The following is a 22,556-nucleotide window of genomic DNA, read 5'->3' as shown; positions in this document are numbered from 1 at the left end:
CAACTATTATTTATTACTCAGAGAGTGATAGATCATGCAACAGAACAGATAAAGCTCATCGGTCAGGTCCAATAGATGTGGCATAAAGATTCTCGAGCTTGGCTTTGATCTCTGTGGCTGAAGCATTGAGGTCAAGATGATGACGCAATTTGTTATCCAACCTCACACCAATAAGGGCTATTGCTTTCTCCCATGCTGATGTGATGTCTCCACGAGGACACGGCTCCATGGTATCAACCTTTCAGCAGGCTGAAAATAATAACCAGCAAATGGAGTAGCCGTTCTAAGGATCGAATTGGGGGCACTTGCGAATTAGGAGCAAAGTGAGGGCAGCTCAGCTCAACTTGGTGATGACCACCAACGGGAGCTTGAATGAAGACGGTAGTAGAGGCAATCTATGGCGGAATCAAGTGCAGATTTTTGGCGTGCCTCTCGAGGTAGTACAGATGCAGCAGGGCGGGCAGTCCGCATGTACGGACATATATACGGCAGGTGGGTCAGATTGTACGGCCAATCGTACGGTAGCTACGCAGGCAGTACGGGCAGATGCAGTGGCTGGAGCAGAGGCGATGAAGATGCAGGTCACGGGACAGAGATTGTGTAGTACTACTGTAAGTCAGTGTAGAGCAGCAGCATGACGAGCTAGTGCACCTTCAAATGATTGTTAATCAACAGGATACACAGTAGGGGAGATTGCATTGCAGGTGACACAGATCATGAGCAGTTGACGGAGCCTCCGTCGTCGACCTTCTACGCACACCTGTGACGCCTCTACATGAGCTGCTGACGGACGATGCTGATACTTGTGCGCACATGAAGGTAGATGACGTAGAAGCAATAGTTCTGGGCAGTTGCTAGACCATGGTGGACAGTAGAATAGAGATAGGCGCCAACAGCTTCCCGAATGTCGTGAACATGCTCCTTTTCATGTGGGCAGCAAACCAAGCTCCATAGCTTCCGAAGGTGAGGCTAAGGTAGGAAGACAGGAGGAGATGGAGTGGAAGGGAGCTTAATTATGGAGGAGAGGATGGCTTCCATTTGCAGGCTTCCCTCATCCTCTAGATTGAGCATGGAGAAGGGAAAGGTAGGAAAGGAGGAGGCTCTGATAGCACATGAAGGCACATGGTGGAGAAGAAGAGAGAGAGAGGATAGGCTAGGGAGAGAGAGTGATACTCAAAGAGAGACATAATGAAATGACTAGGCAATGAACAAAATGAAAGTACTCACATGTAGACCAAAGAGCTTGTACCTTGATACTTAATTAATTTGACAGTAGACAAGTACAGCTCTTATATAGAGCACACACACATATATGAACACCAATACATATGGGATAACTCCCAATGTGACACGTCGCATCCATAGGACACACTAGACTAGAACTCACACTAGAACTTACTAGAACACACCAAACTGACTCAACTTGACTCCATTTCCTAACAAATAATAGTTATCTACAGCATGAGGCTTTCCAACATATGGTGCATGCTGCTCTTCATCCAGTATGGGCACATTGTCATATGGATGCTGATTATGCATGGATTGCTTTTGTCACCCGCATGCAACATGTGATCCGTGACTATGGCAAGAGTTAAATGCCTTCCCTTCAGGAGGATGTGGTTAATGCAAAAAATGCATGTCAAGCCTTGACAAAACTCAGCCAGCTCAGGGATTTATCTTTTGCTAAGGCTACTTCTCTATGTCGGGCTAGGCATTTCCTGCAATGCGATGATCAAAGGAAAGTTGAGAAGCGGGAAACTAGGGCCATGCAAAGGGCCTTCTCTGACAAAGGCTGCTCTTCTAAGGATTTTTAAAAATCTTGCATTCTAAGAGGCAATGTGACAATATCTACTGGGTTAAAAGTGTTGATGGTAACTAGACCCATTTGAAAGTACAACTTGCTCGGGCATGTCTTACTCATTTTTCTCATTGTTTCCTCTTTATATGCTGTGAGGGCTGCACGACAGGACTTTCTTCCTCATGTCGGTCCAATTATATCTTCTGTACAGGCCATGCAGATTGAAGCTCCTTTCACTGAAAGAGAGTTGAAGGATGCTATCAAATCATGTGGAAGAAAGCTCTGGATTGGGATGGTCTTTCGATGGAATTATTTCTGCAATTTTGGAATGCCATTTCACCCGTGCTTCTATATAATCATGCGTGGGAACACAGCATATGCCAGCTAGTTGGAAGAAGGCTTTAATCAAATTAACAGTTATGTGAGACATTTGCAGATTGGAGGCCCATCACACTCATGCCCGTCATCTATAAGCTGGTTGCTGCTAAGATGATAGTGAATCGTATTAACGGTTTTTGGCATGAGGGTCTACATCGTGCCCAATATGGATTCATTCCTCGCAAACATATTACTGATAATATTGCTAATGCATATGTGGGGATTGGATATACTAAATATACAGAGCAAGATGTCCTTTTAATGTAAGTGGATATTGCTAAGGCATTTGCTGCGATACAATGGGACTTCATTTCGCAAACCATTCAGTCTCTAGAATTTGAGGAGAAAATGCAAAACCTCGTTTGCTGACTTTATTAGGATAGTATGATTGTAGCCATTCTAGCAGGGGATATAACTGATTAGTGGACTTTTTCAACTTTGGTTTGGCAAGGTTGTCCACTCAGTGCCTTGTTCTATGCGATTTCTACTCACCTATGCTTGTATATATGGATCAGTTCGTTGATTCGGGTGGATTGCATGGATTCGAGATCCATGGAGAAAAAACACTTGTTGCGCAGGTATATGCTGATGATTCCTTTTTCACTCCCCGCAACACACAGGGGGATCTTTCTTGTCTTATGAGTGCACTTTCCTTGTATGGGAATTTTATGGCTAGGGGAAACTGTTTTTTCCATAGTGTTGGTGCGTCACCTAGATTATCCGTTGGGGTGGAGAGTTTCTAGGCGCCAACATATGGATTGGTATTTGAGAAGTTGAAGAAAAAATTGGAATATTGAAAGCTTGCTACATAGCCCTTGCATGTTCGCATGCGCATAGTTCGGTCGATCCTGGTTGCCTACATATAGTTCTATCTGCCTCCGATGATGTTTTCAATGCAATACATTTCATCTTTCATGTCTTCTACCATGAAACTTTTTTGGCAATCCCATCATTGACGTATAGCCCTCCGGCTCCTTTGTGTGGATCACATAGCAATTACTGAGTTTTTCTACTCAGACCGTATGGATCACACAGCCCCTGTCTCTCCCTTGTTCAAACCTCGAGCATGACCATAGGAGTTACGTTAGCTTTGGTCAGGAACAGGGTCATCGCTAGGAGATCGAGACATCTGCATCCATAGACAGCCGCCAACGTTCCATCACGGGCTACACATCATCACGATCTCACCCTTCTACTGAGCCCCCCTTGACACCTACACCATCATGAGGTCACATTGTACTGATGAGGACGATATTGATGACATCACTGATTCTATTTAACTATGTATTTTTGGTATTTTTTTGGCTTGGCATTCAGCATGGGTGATGATGCTTGCTTAGTAGTTCCACCCTCCTGCTTGTCTGTATCAGGTTTTTATTAGTCTCATAGACCCATCAGTCTTTCATAGACTTTAATAAACTTTCGTTCCAAAGATGCATGGGGGATTGAATATTCATTTGCATCCGTTAGCTCACAAGGGAAGATGATGCTTCAGTTAATGCAAGGTGACCAGCCTTGGATTTTTATAATCCAGTCTTTTCCAGTTTTTGGTCATTGTCACCTTACTCATTTGGGACTTTCTCTTGGGGCATATTATCGGAACAGTTAAGGGTTGTCTCTTTGTCTCTAGCTTATTTCGGACTGGAAACATGTACTATCTCATCTTAAATGGAAAGGCCCCTAGCGATATTCTCGTTGGCAACTCCTTGCGGACTGAGTGTCTTCATTGTTTTAAGGTGTTTACACAGCCTTGGCATTGCAAGAACCCCGCAGATCATATATTCTTTGGTCCAGAGGCATTTCTCTTGTGAATGATGTGCTTGATGATGCATGCATGGTTTTCCTTTCCATCAACAGCCTGGAAATTTGGTTTGGGACACCATTACAGGCCACTTTTGCATTTATTACAGAAAATGCTTTGCCTTTACGTCATCTTGAGACTACGGATTGTCTCAAAGACTGGGTACTCCACTTAGATGATCCTTCTTGTCGATCATTGCCTTTGGCAGATGTCATAGTTGCCTCTGTTTATAAGGTTTTGCAGTCTCCTTCATGCTTGTCATCTCATGCAAATCGTGTTTGGTCTATGACATGTTCTCCTCGATGGTGGAGGAAATGGTTAAGGAAAATTTGGGATTGCAGACTTCCACTTTGTCAGCAGGTTTTCTTTTGGAGAGTTCTCCTTGGGGTTCTTCTGTTTGGACAGATATTGGCCATTCGTCACATTGCTCCTGCTATTTGTTGACGATGTCTCTACTTGCAGGAATCTATGCGTCATTTATTTTGGCATTACTCGGATTCTCGTGATTTCCTGTTCATGCTTCAACGACTTACAGCTCGTTTTCCTTCAACTAATTATGGCAATCTATTCTGGATCTTCAGTGCTCATCTTGTGAGGCAGGGATTTGATATTTTCTTTCCCCGGTGGCACATCCGGCATCCTATGCACCTTACACTTTGCAAGGACATTAAAACAACTTTTTTTAAGACCCTTGCATGGACTCTATGGAGGACCGTAATCATAGGGTGGCCCTGCCTTGTCTAAGTATCTTTTCTTCTGTGCTTCTCTACGGCAATCATTCTTTGACTCCTTACATGCATGGGATCTGGATTATCCTACTTTTTTGTCCTATAATGAGATTTTTTGAGCTTGTAACTACTTGTCCTCTCTTCTTTGGTGGGACAGTTTCATAGTTTCTCGTAATATAATACAAATGGTTTTCACCAAAAAGTGTTGGTTTTCACCAAAAAGTGTGTGTGTCTGGACTCTTTGGAAAGACAAAAATCATAGAGTCTTTGGAGATTCTACTTTTTCCAAGTTTCACTACTAGATGTCACCCAGGCATTCTTTCTATAATTGCCTGTCTGTTCGTCAGATAAATTACTCTAATGAAATCTTTTGACCTTGGAATTGTGTCCCCCCCCTTTGGGGGCTGCTTCTTGTAATACAAGCATACATGGATTCCTCAAAAAAAGAAAAAAACTGTGTGTGTGTGTGTGTGTGTGTGGGGTGGGTGCAGGTGTGGGTGCGTGTGTGTTGTGTGTTGTGTGTGCGTGTAGTTCTTCTTTCATGCCAGTTGCAATTTAAGTGCTTCATCTGCTTTTCCACATGCTACATTTTGGAATATATAATGAATCCATTTTGTGCAAATATTTTCACAGGTTGACTGGCATGCAAAAGAATACCAGGCTCAGCTAGAACAACTTGAAACCATTAAGCATGATCTACAGCAGAAGAGCGCAGACATTGACAGAAGATTTCAAGAGGTTCGGATTACAAAAAAGGAGCTTAAGTTGTGGCAAAAAGAAGCAGAAGAAGCATTGGATAATCAGGCTGAAGGACTCTCAAAGGAGAGGGACGATCTAGAATTGCAGAAGCAAAATCTGGTACCTGGATCGCCTTGAATTGTATCTCTAGTATTTTTTATACAAATCTGTTCTTTTTGGACTAAAAATATATTTAAAATTCCTTGTTTCTGTACTTTGAATTGAAAAAGATTGTGTCAAATGCTTATAACAAATGGCTTTAGTCTTTCATCGGTTTATCTTGTTGGAGCTACTGTATAGAATGGTAGGCAAGCTGTAGTGCCACTTGTAAATTCTCCATTGAGAGTTAGATTAGTATGAATTTGGGCTGTCAATCCTTTGGAAGCATTCTGTACCTTGGAAATACATGAAAACATTAGGACATAAGCTTTCAATTATGCAGACATTGGTAGAAACGTTATAATGCACGGAAAGCTAGCCATTCTTAGTAGGCCTTGTCGTTGCACTAGTAAAAGTTTACTCCTTTTGTTGATAGTACTTTAGGACGTGCTGATAGTTATGTCCATCTTACTGCCATTCTAAGGGAGCTTTTCTTAAAAGGCTCAAAATCTCTTTTTTTTTTTCTTTTCAAAAAAAGGACTTCTATAAAGTATGAAAGAAACTCCAAGAGCAAAGCTCAGGGAGAAATACATCATGCAAAGCATGAAAAAATAGCACCCCGATAGGGCTGAATCAAGATCCTATAAGAGATTGACGCTGAAATTGCCACCTCAATCCTGTAGAGGACTCCGAGAAGAACGGGGAGCCTCTCCACTGGCTGAGAAAAACAGTTCTCTTGGTAGATGCTGCCCAAGAAGACCCTTGCATGCTACCCCAAATGGCCACCAAGATGTGTACAATATTTGTTTAAAACTGGCCAAAGTGTGCAAGGTGGATCTAAGTACCATCTCTAAGGCCTCTGTGAATCAATATCTCCAAATATGACACACTGATATGCTCGCTAGAATCTCCCATAAAGTAGTTGTAGAGGCATGTGCTTGTCTATAAGGACAGCCAGGGACATCGTCCAAAGAATAGTCATTTCTCTTATAGAATACTTGAGGCCCGGAAAGAGAAAGCCCGAGGTCGTGAAGAAGGGAGAAGGCATGAAATTGCTCAATAACCTAGCAATCCCCTTCTACATGATTGATGCTTGTTTGCTTTCCAAGCAGAATTTGCCCAAACCTACGCTAGAATCTCCCATAAAGTAGTTGTAGAGGCATGTGCATGTCTATAAGGACAGCTAGGGACATCGTCCAGAGAAGAGTCATTTCTCTTATAGAATACTTGAGGCCCGGAAAGAGAAAGCCCGAGGTCGTGAAGAAGGGAGAAGGCATGAAATTGCTCAATAATCTAGCAATCCCCTTTTACATGATTGATGCTTGTTTGCTATCCAAGCAGAATTTGCCCAAACCTAGACCTGCACTGGTTCACTACAATCCCGCCATGAACAGAAAGCCAAAAGAAAAGAGTGATTTTTCTATTCTTGAGCGATTTCTAGAGTCACTTCCAGAAGGATGTTTGTAAGGCATCAAAAATCTGAAAATTCTCCCTATGAGGAGCTCTGGTGGGCTGTCAGCCTCTAAGGGGTGAGCTGAAACTTCCTGGCATTATTGACCATGTAGCGAAAGAAGGGGAGACTCTTCTCTCGGTGCCTGCCCTGCATCAATCCATTTCTACTTCTTAAGGTCCCACTACAAATAACTTATGGGGACACCTCCATAGAGACAAAGCCTCCAGGAACCCAAGGGAATGTGATTTAGGTGAGGGTCTAGATACCATCTTGAAGCCAATAAACACTGCTCCACATGACCCACAACCCTAACAGGCTGAAAAGGAATATACCCAAGTATACCATCCATAGACTTGGATAGCCCGTCCCTAGAATGAACATCAAAGATCAAGGCATCTCTGTCCGATCGGCGTAATGTTCTTGCCCCTAGCCAAGTGTCACCTACCAAAAAACACTACTCCAGATGACCTACAACCCTACCAGGCTGAAAAGGAATATGCCTAAGTATACCATAGACTTGGATAGCCTATCCCCAAAATGACCATATGCCTAAGTATACCATCCATAGACTTGGATAGCCCATCCCCATAATGAACATCAAAGATCAAGGCATCCTTGTCGGATTGTCGTAATGCCATGACCTAAATTGGGATCCCTGTTCTTGTAAATGCCTCTAGCCAAGTAGACTGAGAGCAAGGCCTGTCACCAATGAACCCAATCGATGGGTATGGCTGCATCAATCTGCTGAATTCTCATTTCATTTCCTATGAGGTGACTTACTAATCGGAGTTTACAATTATCTGGAAGTGTTTTGAAAACCTTCCATGACCCATCAGAGGAGGTGAAACCTCTCTTCTATCTAGATGACTGCATATAACGAGAGCTACCAAGTGTTCTACCATGGTCATCAAGTATATTGTCATTCCACACGATCAACTGCCTATCTATCTCCTGAAGGATTTGGGATTCCATGTAGTGGCATCCCAAAAATAGCAGTATCATGAGCCAGCTCGCTATCCAGTAGCACCTCATCCTATTTCAGAGGAAGTCTCAGCCCAATAATGTTCATTTTGGGATCTGAAAAATGTGCCGATTGCTCTAGCCACAAATAAATATAAGAAGGGGGCAAGAGGACAACCCCGGCAAACTGAGCTAGGTATCTGAAATCTCTCTTCCCTTTCCCCTCTGATAAGAACTAGGCTGTGGGCTGATTTGTATAAGGAGGAAACCCCTCGGATCTACGCATTTGAGAATCCAAAGCGGGCAAGGGACGTCCGAAAATCCCCATCTACTTTGTAAGTCTTTTCGAAATCCAAGAGTTGAATGGCAAGATATAGCCACTATGCATAGCCCAATGTGAAGCCTCTCAACAAGAGAAGAAAAATAAAAAATGCTTCACCAAAAACCAAGCCCGTTTGCGTATGGTGCATAAGATTTGAAGAATAGGCTGTAAAAGCAAACTAATAGCTATGGCCAAAATCTTATAAAAGGTGCCCCATAGATTGATGGGTCTCCATTGGGATATGAATTTCTGCAACCTCCCTTTGGGATAAGGTGAATGAGATCTCTGTAAGTGAATCACACATAGTACCACAGTCCCAAATGCTCTGCAGGGCGGAGGTAACATGGTCCCTAATCATGTTGCAAAAAGGAAAGTGTCAGTCCGCCCTCATGAGTCTTGAATTTCAGATTGGTGAAAAGAGCATTAAGTCAAACTGTCATATGTGGTTTCACCAATATTGGAATACTTTGCAAAACTCTATGTTTGACATCATCTTTGGCACTCAAGATCTGTAGAAAGAAGGGAGGCATAAAAATTTGTAGCTATTCGCATGATGGCATCTGGATCTGTCTACAAAACCTTATCAAAGTCAATAAGTATCTCTACCATAACTTAGGTCACGAGTAGAGAAAAAGTGTTTATTAACTCTTCCTTCCACCTAAATTCAGAAGGATTCCCATGCATGAAAGGCATACTATGCTCTCCGATCTAGCAAAATCTGCATATGAGCCCTTGCTGCTAGGTCTTTTTTGCTCCTCTTTGTAGGGCTACTAATTATTAACGAGGCTCCATCTCTTGCATGAGGATCTCATGTCTCTTGGTATTAGCAAGAGTATGATAAAAATCACTAACACCAGATAGGGTTGTTGCCACATGTGAAGGAGATGACACTCTAACCTGCAAATGAGACACCCAAATATGCAAAACATCCTCAGCATACAATGCATCTGGAAATCTGATACTAGCACAGTGTCGTCTTGCCTAAGACAAAAACTCATGAGAACCACTGGAAAGTGATCAGAAGTGGAAACTCTTGATGCAATGCATACCCAGCCACCTTTGTCTGATGCCTAATCATCAACATACATCTACCCGCCCATTCATGGATAGGCATATGCAACTTATGTTCGATCCAAGTATCTTTGCCACTATATTGGAATAGGAAGGCATCCCAAGTTGCTCTCTCCAATGAGTGAATGCCACCTTCTCTTTCTTTCTTTTTATCTAGATTTTGAACGTAACTTCATCATGTTGAAGCTCCCTCCAATTTTCCATGAGTCTACAATGGGGGCCTAGGAGAGAAGTTCTTGCAAAATAGGACACGATTCCCTCTTTAGTTGGGAGCATAGAGATTGAGGAGCATAACATTATGTCCCCAAATAAAAAATGATCCACTGTCCTCTATGTAGGAACAAAGTGGAGACAGGTTGTGAACACAAGTGAGCAAGAGTGCACACATAAGAAAGCTCCAATAGAAATGTTCAAATGAAACAATATAAGTACTTGCTATATATAGTACCCAAGTACTATTGGTCAACCATAGGGTTGACTTTATGCCTACAACACCATATCTTTGTAATCTCTTACAAATCCCCCCTCAAAGATATGGCTGAACCCTTGAAACGTCTGAGGTGTACCCTGCAGTACCTAAAGTACCAGGGTTGGACAAACTCATCCAGATGGATATGCAACCTATGGGAGTACATGAAAAACATGTGATTGTGAATCACTTCACAACCCCCCTTAACATTGTGAGAATGTCTCTGATCCCCAAGCCATGTCGATGTCGTAAGAAAAGATCTGTTGATAGGGCTTTGGTGAAGATATTCGCCACATTGTCCTCAGATGGACAGTAGTGAAGCCATCATAAATACAATCCCGTACATAATGATAATGATTTTCAATGTGTTTCATGCGAGCATGAAAGACATGATTGTTGGCTATGGCAATGCAACTCTGGCTGTCACAGAAGATAGAGTTTGCTTCGCCATCCTGTGCATGATGCAAGTCATGCAAAAGCTTCCTTGACCACATCAACTCCGTAGTGGCTGAATTTGCAGCTTTGTACTCTGCTTCATTGGAGGAAAGAGAGACTCGCTCTTGCTTCTTACTGAGCCATGAGATATAGGTTGAACCCAATGAGAAGCAATAGCGAGTAGTGGACCGTTTGTCATCAATGTCCCCTGACCAATCTGAGTCGATGAAACCACTCAGCTTTAGATCACAATCTGAAGCATAACGCAAGTGAAGAGACAAAGTGCCATGGGACAATGCATGAACTGGCTCAAAAGCCCTGTGGCGTAGGCAATATCAAGCCGTGTGGAGCATAGATATATCAAACTGCCAATCAACTGTCTCTACAAAGTGCCATCAAACTTTTCAGCAGCATCATGCTTACTCAGCTTGAGTCCCTTTTCCAATGGAGTAGCCATAGGCTTACAGTTCTCCATTTTAAATTTCTATAACAACCCCTTTGAATACTTTGTCTATGACATAGAAATCTCATCATGGGTCTGCCAAAACTCAATGCCAAGACAATAATGCAATCGGCCCAAATCTGTCATGTCAAAGTTGTGACATAAAGCGGACTGCACTTCTGTAATTTGCTGCAAATCACTGCCAGTGAGTATGATGTCATCCACATATAGTACCAACATGACCAATTTTGATTTTTGCTGCAGAACATACAGATTTTGCTCTGTATGACTGTTTACGAAGCCCTGGGACAGCAAAAATTGATGTATCTTTTGATACCACGCACGAGGTGCTTGCTTCAGCCCATATAGAGCCTTCTTGAGCTTGCATACCTTGTGCTCTTGTCCCTTCACCTCAAAACCTTGGGGCTGATGTACATAGACCTCCTCTTTAAGATCTCCATTGAGGAAAGCGGTCTTGACATACCACCTGGTACACTGACTAACCATAAAACGCAGCAAGAGAGATGACATAACGAATGGTGGTCATCTTGGCCACTGGAGCAAAAGTCTCCTCATAATCTATCCCCTTCTCTTGTGCATACCCCTTGGCAACCAAATGGGCTTTGCATTTCTCAACTGTGCCATCTGAATGGTATTTCACCTTGTAAATCCATTTGGTGCCAACCACATTTTTCCAATGGGCATATCAACCAAGTACCATGTGGCATTCTTCTCAGTGGATTTAATCTCAGCTTCCATAGCTTTCTGCCATGCCAGATTATGCTGAGCATCCTTGAAGCTCTGAGGCTCATTTTTAGCTTCCATCACTGAGGTCATCAAAGCAAAATTGACCTTTTTTTAAATTTTTCTGAGTGCTGGCCCTGGTTTTCCCCAAAGTAGTATGATCCTTAGCATCTTGAATGGTCAACCTTGCCAAACGTGGAATACATTTCTCTGCTGTATCACTCGGGGCTGCATCAACATCTTTAGTGGCCTCACGACGTTGATAATGTTTCCAAACATGACGCTGTCTATTCTTATTAATTGGCTGCAAATCCGAAACATTTGAGGGAGAGCCATCCTCAACATGTGGATTTGAGGGAGAGTCATCCTCAACACGTGGCAAGCCATATGAACTATGAGAAATAGAAGGGGAAGCATCAAGAGACTCCATCTCATCATCCTCAAACTGGATGATGTCCAAAGGGGTGTCATCGTATGGTGGCAAGTCTGCTCTAGCAGGCTGCATGCACTCATTCTCAGTAAAGAGAACATCTCTGCTGATTATTACCTTCCTGGTAGCGGGATTATAAAACCTAAATCCCCTGCTTTCAGTGCTATACCCCACGAAAATGCATTTGACACTCTTGTCATCAAGCTTTGTCCGATGTGCTTCTGGAACCAAAGCATATGCCACTGAGCCAAAAACTCTGAAATGACTAACCTTTGGCTTAAAGCCATACAAAGCCTCAAATGGAGTCGCATTGACCAAAGCTTTGGTAGGGCATCTGTTCTGAATGTAAGTGGTTGTCACAATTGCTTCTCCCCAAAAAGCCTTTGAGACTCTCCTGAATTTCAGCATGCATCTCGTCATCTCCATGAGAGCATGATTCTTTCTCTCAGGGAGTGGTTTCTGCTGTGGTGTGTAAGGGCATGTCAAGTGATGCTTAATCCCATGTTGCTTAAAAAATTCCTGGAATGCATGTGACACGTACTCTTCCCCTCTATCTGGGTTGAGTGTTCCGATTCTAGAATTGGTTTGGTTCTCAACCATAGCTTTGAACTCCTGAAACCAAGAGAACACCTCAGATTTTTCCTTCATGAGAAAAAGCCATGTGAACCTGGAGAAGTCATCTATAAAGGTCACAAAGTACCTTGCTCCTCTATGCGTGGGAATGGTCATGGGGCCACATACATCACTGTGCACTATCTGCAATACTCTGGTTGCCTTGATCCAATTCTTGCCTTGTTTACTGAATGGCAAGCGATGCAATTTGCCAAGTGTACACCCGTCACACACTTCATTTGCTGGTTGCTGCAATTTTGGCATTCCTTGAGTCATATTATTGTTGTACAAGTAGGACAATGCCCTGTGATGGATATGTCCAAACCTGGCATGCCATAAATCAAGCCTGGGAAGTGTTTGCTACAGCCAATACCTTTGATCATAAGGCTGAGCATCAAGCTTGTATAAGCCTCTGTCATATGTGCCTGTTGCTACAACCTCATACCCTTTCTTTGGATCCTTGATCCTGCATTGGTTATCTTGAAATTCGACCAACATATGTTGATCATGGGCAATGTTTGAAACTGAAATCAGATTTTGCCTCAAATCTGGAACATATCAAACATCTCGGATATACTTAACTTTCCCATTATCAAGCTGAATAGGAATGTGCCCAACTCCGATGATGTCTTCAGAAGCATCATTGGTACACGTAACCTGTCTGCCATGAACATGTGTGATGCTCTCAAACCACTCTTGGTGAGGAGTCATGTGCTTAGTAGCACCACTGTCGATATACCATGTATCACTTGCAACAAGGGAAGCATCCCTTGATTGATTTTCAGCATTTAAATCCCCCCTGGCATCCATCTTCTCATTAAATGCAGCAAACACAAAATCTCTTTCACCTTGGGCAAGATGAGCTTCACCATGTGCATTTGAAGCACGAGTTTCAGTGGGGGCAACAAAATTACTGCTAGAGCTGTCCCTTTGCCTCTTCTTTTCATTGGCAATCCTTTTTTGACACTCTGTGATGTAATGCCATGGCTTCTTGCAATAAATGCATTTGTCCTTTTTTTGATTTTTGCTTGAATTGCTTGCATTCCTCTCCTTGGGCTGAGTTGTATGGCTGTGTTTTGGCTCAAACATTTTCTGAAATTTGCCCTTTTCACCCATGGCAAGCGCTTGCTCACCCTGACGAGAGGCTTTGGCAAAATTTGAGCATCTCTCCTCTTCTTGCAACAAAAGATCAACTAACCCATCGAATTGAGCATCTCTCCTCTTCCTGCAACAAAAGCTCAACTAACTCATCGAATGAGAGTGACGAATGTGCCATATGAGGGGGCACTAAGCTATTGAGAGAATAGAGATGAGCTTCTTGTCTTCTATTTTCTCATCAATACTTGCGAGCTGATCACGTAGATCAGTGATCTTGGCAATATGATCAGTGATGGCTTGGCCTTCCTGCATCTCGAGATCCTTGAGCTGATTTGTCAAGACAATGGTCCTTGCCTCATTCTTAACATGATACATGTTTGCCAATCTTTCCCATGCTGCCTTTGCATCCTTGCACGACTTGATAGTCGTCATAATGTGCCTCTTCACATTTGTGGCAATCAAAAACATCGCTTGGGCACTGCGGCGGTCAAACTTCTTCTGCTCCTTCGTCGATGCTATGGGACTAGCAGGAGGGGCTGTAGTAGTCTGTTGTTTGCCTATAGTCTGACCCGAAGAAGCTGTGTTGGATGTAGATGAGCCTGTTGGCCTCACCTCATCCCCACTAACAATATCCCATAAGCCCTTACCAACCAATATGTTCTTAAGCATGAATGACCACAAGGCATAGTTTGGTCCATCTAGCTTGTCACCCTCGGATAAATCCATCTAGCTTGTCACCCTTGGATAAATTGCCAAAACTGTCGGAAAGAGTCGACATGATGCAAAATGGGATACCCACAAGTGCAAATGTACCTGAAAAAAGAATTGCAAGTCCCAAAAGTGCAACTGGCTGCAAATGTGCCTACAAATCCCAAACAAATACTTGTTGCAAATGCAAAGTACGATTGGCTGCTCTGAAATGCCACTGATTGCGCAATGCAATCACTGCAAAAATGGCATCAACCAATCGCTGCACTCTGTTGCAATCTGAAGTGCAATCCCAAATTGAAAATGCACAACCCAAATCTGAAATAGCGCACCCACGAGTGCTCAAATGCATCCAACGAAGCTCAAAGGCATTGACAATTGTAAAGTAACTGCAAATGCACCCAACAATGCAGAGTGTCTGCAAATGCACCTGAGAGTGCAAGAGTATGGGCTGTAAAAACAGCTCCAAAGCGAAATACACAGCTCAAAACACTTACTGAAAGCACACCTTGGCCGGAACCACTTGCAAAACAGTCCACTGGCTGTGTGGGCAAGGTGGAGATGACAAAGGAGCTGAAGTGAGCTGTTTGGAGCTGAATGAAGCTGTCGGGAGTACTTCTGAATACAATACACGTGTAGGGAAGAGCCTGGAGAAGTATGGAGACGCGTGGAGCTGTTGGAACAGACCCGGGAGAGGCTAGAGCTGAAAAGGGTCCAGATCTGAGCAAAAACGTCGAAAAACAGCCGAAAACTACTCGAAATCACCTTTCGACAAGTCGCACGGATTCCCAGCATTGTCGTGCAACTGTATGGATAGATCTGTACGGACGTCCGTACAATTGTACGGACAAAAAAGCAAAAAAATTTCCCCCCTGCTTGAAATGGTGCGGGACAGGTTTGTTTGTATGCGGGCAGCTCAGAAATTAAAAAAAACGTCGAAATCGGACCTCAAAAGTTCAAAAAACAACCGTTGGACTGTTGAAGCTACCTTAAACTTAAGCTGGAGAGCTGAATGTGAGAACCAGGAACGCGCACTGGAGCACCAAGCTGGCGAGAGTCTGGATGCAAGCACGGGAATGGGCTCTAGAGACGGAAGTGCTTTGATACCAAATGTAGGAACAAAGTGGAGACATGTTGTGAACATAAGTGAGCAAGAGTGCACACACAAGAAAGCTCCAATAGAAATGTTCAAATGAAGCAATACAAGTACTTGGTATATATAGTACCCAAGTACTACTGGTCAACCATAGGGTTGACTTTATGCGTACAACACCATATCTTTGTAATCTCTTACACTGTAGGGGGTGGAATGATGCCCTGTCTAACGAGAAAGGGGAGAAAGAAATCCAAAATAGAAATGCATGTTCCCCCTCTAGCGCCCAATATAAGAGACCAACAAATACGACGTGAAGGCAGTCTACGTAACTTAGAGCAATCTCTAGCTTCTAGTTTGTGTTCCTAAATAGAAAGAATTTCAATGGATCCCCCAGTAATACTTGGGCGGAGCTGAATTACGAATCAGTTGCCTTCGATGGCCATGAGGCACACCACCAAGGCTCTGTATGTTAAGCTAACAATACTCATGGACTAGAGGAAGGAGGGTGGAACACCGTACCCAACCTAGTGGCGGAAACAACTCCCTCTTGGGTAGAGGTTCTCCTTGAATAACGGAGAGGAGGGAAATCCACAAGGGAGTGAGCCCCCACACTTGTGGATGAGGACGCCCTGTTGATAGGCATATCAAGAATTGCATCTCCAAAGATAGAGGGTGTAAACTCCATTCCTCCAAGATCAAAACAGAAAGAGAGAGTTCCTTTGAGTTAAGAACAGTGCCGGAGTGCCTAAAATACCTATCTGCAAGGATGAAGAAGGAACAAGAGACATACCCTCCCTCAATCAATCAAAGGAGAAGAATCACCGAAGAGGAAGAGGGCTGCTCACAGAAGGGACCAAGGCCTAGGAGAGGATCTGAAGTAACCACATGAATTGCCTTGTCCAAGGCTGGGTTGGGGCGTCACTGGCTATGACATGATTAGGCTCATGGGCATCACTACACGGCCGCAACCAGAACTTGAATTTTGTATGATTGGATATATTCTAGTCTTACAAAGGTATATCAATAGCCCTGATAGGTGCAGAGTCATAGGTAAGAGAAGTACCCTTCTGATCTATAGTTGGAAGAGAAGCAACAACTCTAAGTGTCACCCACCAAGGGGCAAGCGGTGCAAGAGGAGTAGCTGAAGCGACATGTAGTGGTTGCACAGCTGGTGTCGGACGTGTAGAAGGTGCTAAATGAGCTCTCTATTGAGGATGTATAGGGGCCAAACCAGAAAGCCTCTTCTTTTTCTTTAGGCAATCTCTAGCAAATACCCAAAGGGCCTACAAATCCAACAGTGATCTTGTATGCTTGCTATCTCAACTCTCTACGGAAATAAAGAACCATTAGGGCACTGCATCATAATATGGTCATATAGGATCAGAAACAATGACCCTAACTATGGAACTCCACGTCGCCTCCGCTTCAGAAGAAGGCAAACCTAGGAAGGGAGGGAATCTCTATGACTAGCCTAAATGATGTTCCAATCATGGTGAGAAGATGATGGGAAACCTAAGGAAGACTTACGAATCTGATGAAATTGAGTTAACCTCTATGTTTCCCTCTAGCAGGGCAAAACCCATGGTGAAAGGAGTGAGAAAGATCCTTCTGGAATGAAGTGCCAAAGGACTCAACTGTAACACTGTGCTTGCAGCATCTAGAGAATCAAAAACTACGTGGAAGAAGCCTCGTCCAAATAAACAAACATTTGAAAGGCAGGGGGCAAGGTCTTGAGGAAGATCAACAAGCATCTAGTCGCTAGCCTATGACGTGGAAGGATGGGACCCCATGGATGCGTGCAAAGAGAGTGGTGGAGTTTTTCACTTCCACATCCTTTTTGAGATGTAGCACTCATCTTTTGAGAAAATGACTATCTTCGTGGCTGGTGGAATTGGTTGAGGATGGCTTGCATGGGAATCCATTCGACAATTAGAAGATAGAAAGCCAATACAAACACAAAGAAGATCCATCCATCCTTTTGCAAAGGCTGGAAAAAGGGGGGCAGAAGATGGGAGGCCTGAGGGAAACCAAGGGGAGAGGTATCCTATGGGAGAACTAAGGGAAGGAAAGTAGAAGGGTAGAGTAGGGAGAACTAAGGGAAGGGGAAGGGCTGAGATCATGAGGAAGAACGAAGGGAACGGAGGAGCTAGGAAGGGGGTTGAGAGTAGTTTGAAGCCAAAGGAGGGAAGGGGGCTGAGGAAAGGGAGGGGGTTGAGAGTAGTTTGAAGCCAAAGGAGGAGTTTTTTTGGAACTGATTCTTGCTACTGTTGAAGCCAAATTTGGAGCTGATAGGCAGCCTGTCATTTGGAATGACAATATACTTGATGAGCATGACAGACCACTTGGCGCTTCTTACTATATGTAGTGGTCAAGGTGGGAGAGGAGCCCTGCAGCTTCTATGTGTGCTTGGAAAGCATTCAAAAAGCTGACATAAGATAGGAAAGTTGACTTGGTGAGTCACCTTAGGGGGAGTGCAGGGAGGATCGAGCAGATTGATGCAACCATACCATGGAATGGTTGGAGACAAATGATGTGCCTATTACTTGCTCTACTTATGGGGGCTTATTCGAGAGTGGGCATTTCTCTGTAAGTTATTGTCCTTCGCCGTGCAGGTGAGGATGCCCATATACGATCCCTCTCTGACTCCTAGCCTTGGGCTCTGATACCAAATGTAAAGCACAATACAACTATTCCTATTGTAGATCACGGGAGCAGCACCGAAGTTAATCCACCCAACCAAATCCTGCTGAAGCTTACGAGCTGACAGATAATTCGAATCAGAAACATCATACGTGAAAAATCGCATTCTCTTCTCTCTCTAGCTTCAACAGGCCCCATCTCCCTAGATGGATCTAGATGCCACATGTCATCATCACAAGGCCTTCCTAATGCAACATTTCACCCCTCTCTTGGGATGCATTAAAATCCTTTGCCCCTAGGCACATTCCTTGCATTAGGCCCTTAGCCTTAGATCCACCTAGTTTGGTGCTATCAACCCTCACCTAGGACCTTGACATTAATTCCCTCCCGATCTTCTACATGAAGCGCAAACAAATAATTACAAACATAGATCCTTTAAGGGAAATGTCGACTGATTCTTCCGAGGTCATGCTACCTCGGCTAGAGCGTAACATTAATATTGTTGGAAGGTCCTACCTGATTTAGTAGTTGATGCAGTCGCACATTGGGTGCAAAAAGCAAGGCCACGCTTGAAATAAATTGAGAAGAAAGGAAAACCTGTACCGGAGAAGGGAAGAACTATGGTGACAAGGCATGTTAGCTCCAAATTGAAGGTTGAACAAGAGGCTGCAAATTATGGGAGTATGATCAACCATCTTTGGGCCCTGGGGTGTGTGAGTTGAAGGATCTGGAAATATCATCAGTTACCCCTTGATTGAGCCCCTGATCTCATCATGTAGGTCTCAATGGGGTTTCCAACAACCTTGCAATCTGCATCAACATCCTCCTCCTCTCTAGAAGGCGTGCGTCATTCTCTGTGAGGATTGTGAAGTGGTTCAGGGAACCATGAATAAGAGTAGAGGTTTGGCCTCCAAACCTAAGCATGGGGTTGGGTGTGTTTTCGAGATGAGGAGGGGATCAAGGAGCTAGGGGCCCGTCTTAGGCATCTATGGCTACTCCTCGTCCTCCAAGAGCAATCCCTGTGCTAGGTACTCGAACTTGCAAATAATTTCCAACCTAAATGTTGAGTTCATTCAGATTTCAGATGTCTATCAGTGTCATTTTTTAATGAGCTTGGAAATTCACAAGATTTTCAATATAGTAACATTCAGGATTTGAAATTTTAGTTCCTATGTCAGTTCAAATTTCTGTTTCATAATTGAGCATGCCTAGCGATGTCGAGAATGGGGGTGATTAGGGATTCTCTCCTCAGAGGACTGACATATTTTTGTCTTCAAAAATATAGAAGAGCCTTCAGCATGAGATTGAAAGAGCAGGAGCACGAATGATTGATCATATGATGAACCTAGACCAAGCCTCGGCTAAGATCGAGCTTTTACGACACAAACTTGATGCATCACAGCAAAAGTTGCAAATGCTTTTTAATCATATCTCTCAGCAGCAAAAGTTCCTGAACGAGAAGGAGAAGGAGCTTATCTCAAAGGTAAATCCATCTGTACAATCAATTTCTTAGTGTTGGCTACCATGACCCATTAATATGCGTGAAAATGCTATACAGCACTCCTTCATACCCCATTATTTCAATTCTATGCCTATATATTTCCTATTTATTATTATTTAGACAAGGGGTTAATCAAAGTTATTTTCAATCTTAAACAGGAGCAGCAGTTGGAGACATCATTGCTTGAGTGGAAAGGGAGAAATGCAGATTCTAGTGCCAGGGAGGAAAGTCTGAATCTGAAGGAACAAGCATTGAAGTCTAGGGAGGATGATCTAAAAGTAATACTTACAAAGCAGAATATGGAATTTCTGTTTTGACAGGCTGTCCTAAGAGCACCAAATATATTTTTGTAAATTGATCAGTAAAGGCTATGTGTTGAATGTGCGCAGGAACTTGAGTCCAAATTAAAAGCTCAGAAGGAAAACCAGCAGAATAGTGATGTTGTTCTGCAGGGACAATACACCCATGCAGTGGAGAAGGTCAGTGTGAAGCACTGAATCCTCATTGTTTCATTTAGTTAATACAGTAGAACTTAGAAAAATGGGTTAAAAAAATAAAAGTCACATGGTAGAATAGGCCATTACCTTTAAAGCTTGACATATAGTTTTCCCATACAGGGGTAAAGATGAGTGAGCCACTTAGTCTTTATGTTTCATTTGGTAACTGCAATAGAATGTATAGATGTTTGGGATTGATGTGTGTTATACTTTTTCTAAAAAGAAAAAGCAGTCAGATGGTACTATAGGCCACCTTGTCTACTGTGGGATAGGGATGGTCTGTTTTAGCACTTCTTCTCTGTGGTATGGATATATAAAACTTGACACGGTCTGTTTTCCCTTTAAAAAAGGCTCAATAATTAAAAAAAAAAGTAGGATGGAGGAGAAACTTCCTTGAGCATTGCTCAGCTATTGCAAATGAGCTTCGGACATATGCTTTGTAGATTGCTTGAGCACACCTGGCCATTTCCATAAGTGTCATGTTGAAAGTATTGCAAATGAGCTTCGGACATATGCTTTGTAGATTGCTTGAGCACACCTGGCCATTTCCATAAGTGTCATGTTGAAAGTATAACATATGCTTTCCCCAACATTTATAGATGACTTTCTGATTTCAAAAGTGTTTCCTATGAAAGAAAATCAGAAGTGTTAAAACTGTTCTCTTGAGTGTAAAGCCTCAACAGAGGATCAAACGGGCTGCAAGCTTAAAACACTTACAAGTGACATGGGGCCAATTTGGGTAGGGTATTCAACAAATATTGTTGTGCACTAGTTGCAACCTTTCTGTTGCCCATACTGAACCATATTTTGGAAATAAAATTTGCACATACTCCCCCTAAACATTACGTATTGAATCTTGCTAGATAGTGCAGATACCAGAAAATGTGCAAGCCCACATTTTGGACAAGACATATGCAACTTTGCGTTCTTTGCTCTTGTTGTAAAATCATAGGACAACCCTGAAGCTAGCCACCTCTTTTGCTTCACTGGCAACTTGGGTTGTGTAAGAAAGTATCTGAATTTCTAGTGGTTTGTCTTGACTTTACATTTGCTACCATACAGGTAATGATGCCACTTTTTGAAGGCATGCAAGATTGCCAATATTGTCCCACTCATAAATATGTTAATTGACCTCTTTTTGTTTATCTTGCTCTCAAAAGCTATTGCTCAATGATCAGGCCTTATAGTGATAGCAGCCGCAAGATGCAGCCCAAGCAACAAGGCAATGACGGGGCAAAGATGCCGAAGATGCAGATGACAACAGTAATGAGGAGCCTTGTGAGTGATTTGGTTTATATCTTCATGGATCAAGGAATCCATCGGTTGTATAGCTGAGTTAGCAAAGGTAATTAGTTGGGACTTGGAGAAGGAAGCTGCAAGGCAGCCAAGGTTTCTTCGTATCACACGGGATCGCCTTTCCTCCCAACTCTGTCGAGGATAGAGGGGCGAGAGAGTGTGAGGAGTGAGAGTGATGGAGACAAGGGTGTGGCGACAACTGAACTTGATTGATTGTGATGGCAAGTACATTGCACATTTAAACGGAGAGGATGCCTTATCTTCCCAAAACACATACGTCAATGATGATGCCACCTACAAATCAAATCAAATCATATCCAATCCCAAAGGTCAAGTGACGCTTTAAACTCACACAAGTCACAAACCCAAAATCCCTTTCACACTAACACACTAGCCAGAATCCTGTTCAGACTGCATACTCAGAAATACCCTGACACTTTTTGCAGCTCGAACACCAGCCTTGCTATTTCCTTCATCGATTTAGGGCTGCTTTTGGCCTCCTAGGTCCATAGACAGGTATCCTGCCAGCCCGTGGCTCCCCCTTGGGTTTTTGCAGCCCCTCCTAGATGTGGCCCTCTTTGGGATTGCCTGTTGGAAAACGCTTGTGTATGTGGACTAGACATCATCTAGAGAACCAATGACCTTGCATCACCGACTATGAACACAAGTCATCTAATGCAGAGGATATGCCTGGATACTACAATTACTTAATCTCACTGCACACAAGTAGATGTAACAGAATATATAAATAGGTGTGTAGGTTCAAGTACAAAACCCGCAAAATGGCAGTGTGAGCTGCTGTACAACGTAGTGTAGCTCCTCCGGAACTGCCACGTGCCGTCAGACTGCAGTAGCTGCTCATGGGTGAGTCCTTGCTGCCGCACTCACACACTCCAGTTCTCTCCAACCTGTTGTTGGTCTGCACACTGGAGTGCCAAAGAATGCTCAATGAATGAGCTGTACCCAGGTCAACCTGTTGACCTCTCCCATACGCCTGAGACCTGCAGCAGGTCTACTTAAGGCACTGCCGAGCCCCTACTAAAGGCCTACTTAAGGCACTAATAATAGGGATATTTGAGTTCAAGATTGTGTGGATGATTTACGCTTGCAGTGTAATTTGATTATCTTCATACTCACTATGTTGAAGGATTGCATCATCACTAGCTGGCAACTGGTAGCGTGGCACCCTGTGCTAGATGCGTCTTCCTGAATGGAACAACATGCTCCAAAGACCTCACTC

At 43.3% G+C, this 22,556-nt stretch overlaps 1 protein-coding gene across 2 annotated transcripts in view; it reads left to right on the top strand.

Moving 5' to 3' along the window:
* The window catches only part of LOC147905930 (uncharacterized), a 71,466-nt gene that overhangs the window by 42,396 nt on the left and 6,514 nt on the right, over positions 1 to 22,556 (top strand). For both annotated transcript variants that reach the window (XM_087375693.1, XM_087375685.1), the window contains 4 exons: positions 5,339 to 5,563; positions 19,308 to 19,505; positions 19,682 to 19,801; positions 19,913 to 20,002. In XM_087375693.1, coding sequence (XP_087231819.1) covers positions 5,339 to 5,563; positions 19,308 to 19,505; positions 19,682 to 19,801; positions 19,913 to 20,002 — 633 coding nt within the window. The remainder of the gene's footprint in view (positions 1 to 5,338; positions 5,564 to 19,307; positions 19,506 to 19,681; positions 19,802 to 19,912; positions 20,003 to 22,556) is intronic.

The sequence above is a fragment of the Dipteris shenzhenensis genome, chromosome 1, assembly GCF_047967505.1.
Source record: "Dipteris shenzhenensis isolate YYH24624 ecotype China chromosome 1, Dip_SZ_1.0, whole genome shotgun sequence".
NCBI lineage: Eukaryota > Viridiplantae > Streptophyta > Polypodiopsida > Gleicheniales > Dipteridaceae > Dipteris > Dipteris shenzhenensis.
The sequence above is the reverse complement of the archived record's forward strand: the minus strand, read 5'-3'. Positions and strand labels throughout refer to the sequence as shown.